This window comes from Elaeis guineensis, chromosome 6, assembly GCF_000442705.2.
Source record: "Elaeis guineensis isolate ETL-2024a chromosome 6, EG11, whole genome shotgun sequence".
NCBI lineage: Eukaryota > Viridiplantae > Streptophyta > Magnoliopsida > Arecales > Arecaceae > Elaeis > Elaeis guineensis.
In genome coordinates this window covers 34,179,452-34,186,936 of record NC_025998.2, presented here as the reverse complement: position 1 = coordinate 34,186,936, position 7,485 = coordinate 34,179,452, and the positions used below count along the sequence as shown (strand labels likewise).

At 34.5% G+C, this 7,485-nt stretch overlaps 1 protein-coding gene across 1 annotated transcript; it reads left to right on the top strand.

The window, feature by feature from the left end:
- The first annotated feature begins 1,090 nt into the window (after positions 1 to 1,090).
- On the top strand, positions 1,091 to 6,148 carry LOC105046859 (reactive Intermediate Deaminase A, chloroplastic). Its single transcript, XM_010925598.2, has 6 exons — positions 1,091 to 1,349; positions 2,729 to 2,844; positions 2,969 to 3,013; positions 4,855 to 4,928; positions 5,011 to 5,060; positions 5,735 to 6,148. Exons 1-6 carry the CDS (start codon positions 1,157 to 1,159, stop codon positions 5,827 to 5,829), a joined length of 573 nt encoding a protein of 190 aa, XP_010923900.1. The 5' UTR covers positions 1,091 to 1,156; the 3' UTR covers positions 5,830 to 6,148.
- Positions 6,149 to 7,485: the final 1,337 nt, after the last annotated feature.

The following is a 7,485-nucleotide window of genomic DNA, read 5'->3' as shown; positions in this document are numbered from 1 at the left end:
CAATATAATCGATTATTACTTTTTTTTTTTTTTTTAATGAAGATGATTACTTTCTAATATCTTTGGTACTCTCTGTCAGTTTCCATTAATATTAAAATGGACTAATAAGACAAATCTTTTTGCCTTTTACAAAACCTCTCTAATTCTGCCATCAAAAGCCCTCGTCAAGATGACCACTTCTCCTCTCTTCTCTTTTTCTTCCAAATTAATCCTTTTTCCCAGTCTTGTTATGTCCCACGTGCTTCTTTTCTGTTTACATAGTTTGATTTAACATAACTTATGCAAGATGTGTTAATTGTTAAGTATTAACAGGACGTTTTAGCCACATTGTGATCAGAGTGGGCAAATTAACTAGAGACTGCGACTACACCGTGCCAGCTCATTAAAATCGCCACCCCCAAGTTTGTATAAACGTTGGAGAAGGTAAAGGCAAGAACTTCTTTGTGCACCATGGACTGTATAAAAAATTCGATATGAAATACACCACTTTATTCGATTGATTCATATTGTCTCTGCTCTCCGATGTATATTTAATATTTATTGATTAATTTTTTTAAAAAAATTTATATGATGAAAATATTTTTATTTTTTATAAAAAATTATGACATCCGATCTACAAGATATCGTAATATTCACGTCGAATATCATAATTTTTTTACAGCACAAAAATATTTTCATCATTCAATTTTTTAAATAAAAAAATTGATCTACAGATATTAAATATATATTAAAAAATAATTAAATAAAAATATTCTTCTCATATTATGACGTTCAAAATGATATTACAATATACAAGATAAAATATGATCTCGAATGTTATAATTTTTATAAAAAATAAAAATATTTTTATCATAAAAAATTTTGAATGATAAAAATATTTTTATTTTTTTTAAAAAATTATGATATTCGAAATGATATTATCGTATCTGAAATCAAAATATAATATTTTAGATAAAATTATTTTTATTATATAAAATTTAAATGATAAAATATTAAATATATATTAAAAAATAATAATGATGTGAATCAATCGATGTAGTTCACGTTAGATTTTCTACACCGCCCACGGCGCACGAAGAATTACTCGCTGGAGAGAAATAGTCCGTTAAGTCCGTGGTCCAAAGTCTCTCCAGTCAGTATAGGGTTTGGAGGAGCAATGGCGTGGAGCGCTGCGAGGTCCGTGGGAGCGCCTGCCATCGACCTGCGATCGCTGCGCGCTCGGGCTCCGGTCGCAGTGGGTCTCTGCTGCGTCTCCCTCGCCGGCTCCCGCCTCTGGACGTCCCGCTCCAAGCCCTTCGCCTGCATCAACGCCGCCATCTCCACCAACCCTACCTCCGTCGCCAACGCCGGTATTAGCCCTTCTTCCTTCCCTGCCCTCTCTCTCTCTATCTCTCTCTAAAAATATTTTCTATCTGATTTCTCTTTGTTACGTTCATTTGATTTGTGGGTCACTGGTATTTTGGAATTTAAGCTTTGATTTCTTCTGCGTTCTATTCCTGGCAGTGCTTTTATTTTCATATATTTTATATTTAGAGGAGTCTGTCCTAATTTTTGTTGTTTTCAAGTGATTCTTGGCTTTGTGGTGTTCTTTTCATTAATTTCTGATGTATTGTTGACGAAATGGGTCCTCTGATCATTTGATCTTCTTTGAAAAAGGGGTTAAAGGATGCTTTGTAGAAAGGAAATGAGACATGATATATTTATGGGGTTCATGATGTAGTTGTACTTTTTTTTGGCTGGAAATTTTGCTTAAATAGAGATGTCAATTTGTGCAGAGAAATGGAACAGAAGCATCAGAGATCATCTTGTCCTGTTTTATTGGACAGTTTGATAATCTCATCTGGCATAACCGTTAACTGTTAAATGGAAAGCATAGTTTAAATAAGTATTCGTCAAATATTTGCGTTGGCATTAACCAACAATGTGGAATTAGATAAGGGTGTAATAAGATACCATCAGGGAAAACGTAAGAATGAGAAAGAAGGGAAGATGGAAAATAGATATGAATTACATGCCACCTAGAGGAGAAAGCCTGCTTATGAATAACATCTTGTGGCTAGTTTTCTCCTTTCACCAAAGTGGTCATTGTAGACCCATCTTTACCTAGTACTTCTAATCCTCAAAGTAAACCCTAAATGAACTTCACCAACTGTTTGCGATGAAGACGACCCTGCCCTCAAGGATTTATCATGAGATCCTTTCTCAACAGTAACCCTTCTTAATTCTCTTTCTCCAATGCTAAATTTGTGTTGCCATCTCCAATGGCAGGGATCGCATACAAGTGACATGAAGGGAAAAGGGATTAATATATAGTTCTGGTTTTTAAAGGTTTTGTAGACTTGCTGTCCAAGAAAAATTCAGGGCAAGTTGGACTTGAAGTTTGATGAAGAAAGAAGGGAATCCAGATGGATTTTAGGACTTGTTAACTATGGTTTATAATAACAAACTTAGCAACCTGTAATCGATAAGTCTGGACCGGTTTTGCCTGAAAAAGGCCAAAACAGGACTGGAATAAGCACATAACTGTTTTGACACTCTTGTTTTTGTTAGCCCAAAAACCAAGTTATTTCAGTTCAGATATAATTTGGAATCAAAAGTTTCTTGGACCATGAGTTAGAAAGGTATCTGATATTTCCTTTCTTAATTTTGACATGTACATACCTTTTAATAAATTTGGCAAGCTTAATTGTCAACATGTGCTAAAGGTGATTTACTCCCCTCGTTTTAGATAAAAAGGAGGTTGTGCAAACAGAAAAGGCGCCTGCAGCATTGGGGCCATATTCTCAGGCTATCAAAGCCAATAACCTTGTTTTTGTCTCTGGTGTTTTAGGTCTTGTTCCTGAGGTTTGTGATCTTATCTTCTTCCATCTAATTTCTAGATCATAGTGGACAGCTTATATGCGTGCCTGCAACATTTTTTTGTGGTACATTTCTGCATCCAACTAATTTTTTGACTATATGAATGCAGACAGGAAAATTTGTCTCTGATACCATTGAGGAACAGACAGAGCAGGTAATGAAGTTGCTAGAATCCTATCTATGAAACACTATTAATGCCACTTTTATAAATAGTGGAGAAAATTATCCTCATTATGACAATTTAATTATTCCAAGATACTTTTATGAAATACTGGACAAAAATGTCCTATGCTTCATGTTCAACTGGAGCTGGATGCATTTTGAAACTACGTTTTTGAATTTGTTAGTCATGTTTCATTCTTGCATCAAAGAATCTTATGTTGAATTACCAAGGCCCATTGTTGAGGCACTGTTTCACATGTACATGTAGCTAAATTATATTGGAATTTGTTCTCTAAACATGCAACATATTGACTTTCGATAAATTAACTTGTTTAGTTAGGACACTCCATGACACCCCTAAAAAGGAGTGTTCTGTTTCATCAGCTAGGTGTCAACACTTGATGTTTCTTCCTTGCAATGACATGTCAAAAAATATCTCATTGCTATTCATTATACTTGATTCTGGACCATATTTCCACCTAACAATATTAGTCTAAAGTATCCAGATTCTTATATTGAAGTGTCAGACCCATGTTTTCTTTTTCTTTAATGTTATTATTGCATGAATTAAGTTTGCTATATTTTTATTTTTCTAAATTGTATTATATGGAGTTGCCCACATATCAGTGCTTTTGGAGAAGAAACTGCGAACACTTGGGATCACCTAGGTTCTCGGTACCCATGCCAAATGCAGATGTAAAACTGCTCATGATCCAAGCCATGTACAATATGACATCTAGAAAAAAAAATGATCATTGTAGGATAGAAGTTAACATAGCATATGAACTTGTAATCAGTAAGACAAGTCAGATAAAACTTTGTCAAAGTTGGCTTTTCAGTGTTGTGTGTTGGATGAGGGGATAATTGGCCATATATTGATGACTAATGTCTACGCTGAACACATCTAGGTCATTGGGGAGCTATCCCTTATATGTGTTGGTATGGTGTTGTAGTTTAGTGTGTTCGAAAGTGTATATAACAGATGCAGAGATTTTGCTTTTAACATGTTCTTAACAGGATGATCAAATATCAGATTTCATCAGTTTGTCTTTAAGAAGAGCATTTTGCTCTTCCAGAAAGAGATTTCCGGCAAATTAATATGGGGTTAATCTATGTTGACATTGGCAGTTGGTATGCTAAAAACAGTGCTTCTGCTTATAGGCCTTAAAATCTTATTTTAAATTAGATTTCAGTTTCTTTTTGCATTTAATTTTGGGTTATCTTTGTTTAATGCAATCTTGGCAAGCTATCAAGAAAATTATGACTTCTACAGAAGCAGAACTCTTGAAATTATGAAACAGGAGCAGCAACAAATTTGAGTTTTCTTTTCTCTTTTTTTTTTTTTTTTTTGGGGTGATTCAGGGTCATATTGGGACATAAAGGAAATTGCATCTGTTGTTTGAGGTCCCTTAGGTTATTTAGCCAATAGCTATGACATATGAGCGTTCTAAATGACTAGTGGAGAATTTCTGGACACTGACTTAAACCTTGACTTTTCAAATTCATGCATTTGTTATGATCGAGAGTTGGAATCTGGTTGAACGACTGGATTCTTGGTTAAGTTTATTAGTCTTTTGTGGGGGGCTTTATTTTTCATTTTGCCCTCATTTTTACACTGAATTTTCTGAAGTTTTCCTTGAGATTGCTGTACAACATGGTAGATTCATATGGTTTGCTGTGAAAAAATATGGAAGGGAATAGGTTTAATATTTTGCTGTACTTATTGTCATTTTGTTTAGCAGCATTGTTTGTGCTTCACACATTTGATGTCTTTTGGCTTTGTTTGGTGACATTATTATCTCTGATTGATACTTGATATCCATAAACATGCAGGTTTTAAAGAATATGGGCGAAATATTAAAAGCGAGTGGTGCCAGCTACTCTTCAGTTGTTAAGACAACGATCATGTATCACTGGAATTGTTTTTGTCATGTCCAAATGTAAGACTGGCCTAGAATTTTTGCTGACCTTAAATTTTTCTTTTTACAGGTTAGCAGACCTGAAGGATTTTAAAACAGTCAATGAGATATACGCTAAATGTAAGTTATGGCAAAATGTTTCGCTTGTTCTGGGCCTGTCTTGTCTTTCAAGTTTAATGACTGTCAAAGGTATTATGCATGGAGATTTGGTTCTCCATGGAGGACCTGCTTATTCTGCATTTTATGGAAACTTGACTGTTTCTGCATGGTCGATGGTGAAGTTTCTGGTTTCTTCCTCGCCCATAACTGTGACCACACAATGATATTCTCTTTGGTTTCCACATTGATTCTTTAACTGCTGAAAAAGCTGATTACTTAGAAAAGCTCTTCAGTTTTGTTTGCTTTCTAATTCGCTAGTTCCATTGCCATTTTGTGTTACAAACCTGTCCTATATATTCATCATATTTTCTTTATAGGGACAGCAAAATAGTTTTGTGTCATTGGCACTTTTTAATTTTTATTCTTGCAGATAGGAATAAATATTGACTCCATTTTTTTTGGATCACTGATCTACTATCTGGTTCCCAAGGCATTGTCGGTTTTGTATTTGTGCATATTATTTTTTCCAAAAATGGATTTCACTGAAGCAAGATCCATTTGTGCGATCATGCTTGAAACTTGAAAAACACATATCCAGTTCATGTTTGAAAATGCAATGCTGTATCACCTATGTTATATTCTTTCATATAGTCAGACATTATATTTTATGATTAACTTGTGTTTTCTTCATGCAGATTTCTCATCTCCTGCCCCAGCGCGTTCCACTTACCAAGTAGCAGCGTTACCCATGAATGCTAGGATTGAGATCGAGTGCATTGCCGCTCTGTAGTGCTCCTTTCCGTGTCAAACTTGCGTAGCACCAAAGCTTCCGTGAATAATGTTGGGTTGGGATATTTTGTCCTTGTATTGGAATCCAAATTCCTGTAAACCTTTAGTTTGCTATTTTCCTTTCAGCAATTATTGGACCAAGGGAGTTACTGAGGGATGTCTTGTGGAAGAAAGTACATTTCTGCTATGAGATATTGTTGAAAGAAAAACAAGGGAAGCTAGTTAGGTCCGGATGAAACACCCTCTTTCGGTCAGTGGTCAGGACACTATTGCGAAGTTGTTTTTGATAGAATATGTCAGGGAATAAATTTTGTCTATCATCTCAATAGAACTGATTTTATTAGATAGAATGCGCTGAGGAACAAGTATCTTCAGGCTTTGAAAAAAAATCACAGTTTAAGTGGAGTGTCAAATGGATGGCAGATAAAAGTAATGCAAATGGTCCAAGGCGATGCACTGATGTATATATATTTATTTGATTGTGAATTTGTCATTTATCCGCATCCTTTTTTAAGTGTTCATTTTTAAGGATGGCAATTCAAGCGGGTATAACGTGTGCTATGCTTCTTTTCTTTCCTTTTTTTTTTTTTTTTTTTTCTTTTGAACCTCGCTAATTTCTGCAAGATTTTTGGGTTAGGGTTTCTACTTTGCTCCTTGTTGCATCCAATCCATCCTTCCTCTCTTTCAACCTTAACGAGATGAGGAGCTTCCTTGGATCGGATAATTCAATTAAAATCAAAAAGTTATTAGGCTTTGAGTGGATTTAAAACAAAACATCCAGATTAGATGATCAAGAAATTGAAAGAAAGATTCAGATCTTTGTGGAACTTCACTTGGCTAGGATTTTCTTGTCATCAAAGTTTGCAATGTTTATGACCATCCATAGCTAACAGATTTGGCATTGCCGCCCTAGTCGGTGCCCTTTTAACAACCCACATGTAAAGGTGGTAATGCACAGGTAATATTTAAGGCCTGTTCTTTTAAGGGTCCATTTGGTGCCCTTTTAAGAACCAACATGTAAAGGTGGTAATGCACAGGTAATATTTAATGCCTGTTCTTTTGAGGGTTGATTTGGTTTGAGGTAATTTGGCATGTAAAAATGAATCTTTTGTCAGATTATCATGTTTGGTATGAAAAAAGAATGAGAGATAATAAAAAAAAATGATGGACTTCATATCTATTTTTCAAAGAGAGAAGATAAAACAAAGGGAAATGGATCTTTTATGATACTTAAAAAATACCGTAAGCTATTGTACATATTTTAGAGACGTCCATCAAAAATGGACGCTGACACACGCATGTTAAAATATTAAAAAAAAAGAAATGAATAAACTCTAGGGGTATTTGAATAGTTTAGATAAACATTACACAACCACCCATCTTTTAATGGATATCTCAAAATATGCACAGTATTCTACGGTACTTTTTGAGTATCGCAGAAGATCCCGTTCCAAAATAAATACCATGGGGGGTTGGTATTTTGTGAATTTTCGAGTAGTGATAATCGATACTTGATAAAAATACTTCCAATAAAACTACATATCTAATCATTAAATTTGTTTGATATTTTTTTAAATTTATTCAATAAAAAGATTTTATAAAAAAAATTAAGATGGAGATGATATTATGTAAAGGGCTATATGATTATAATCATTAT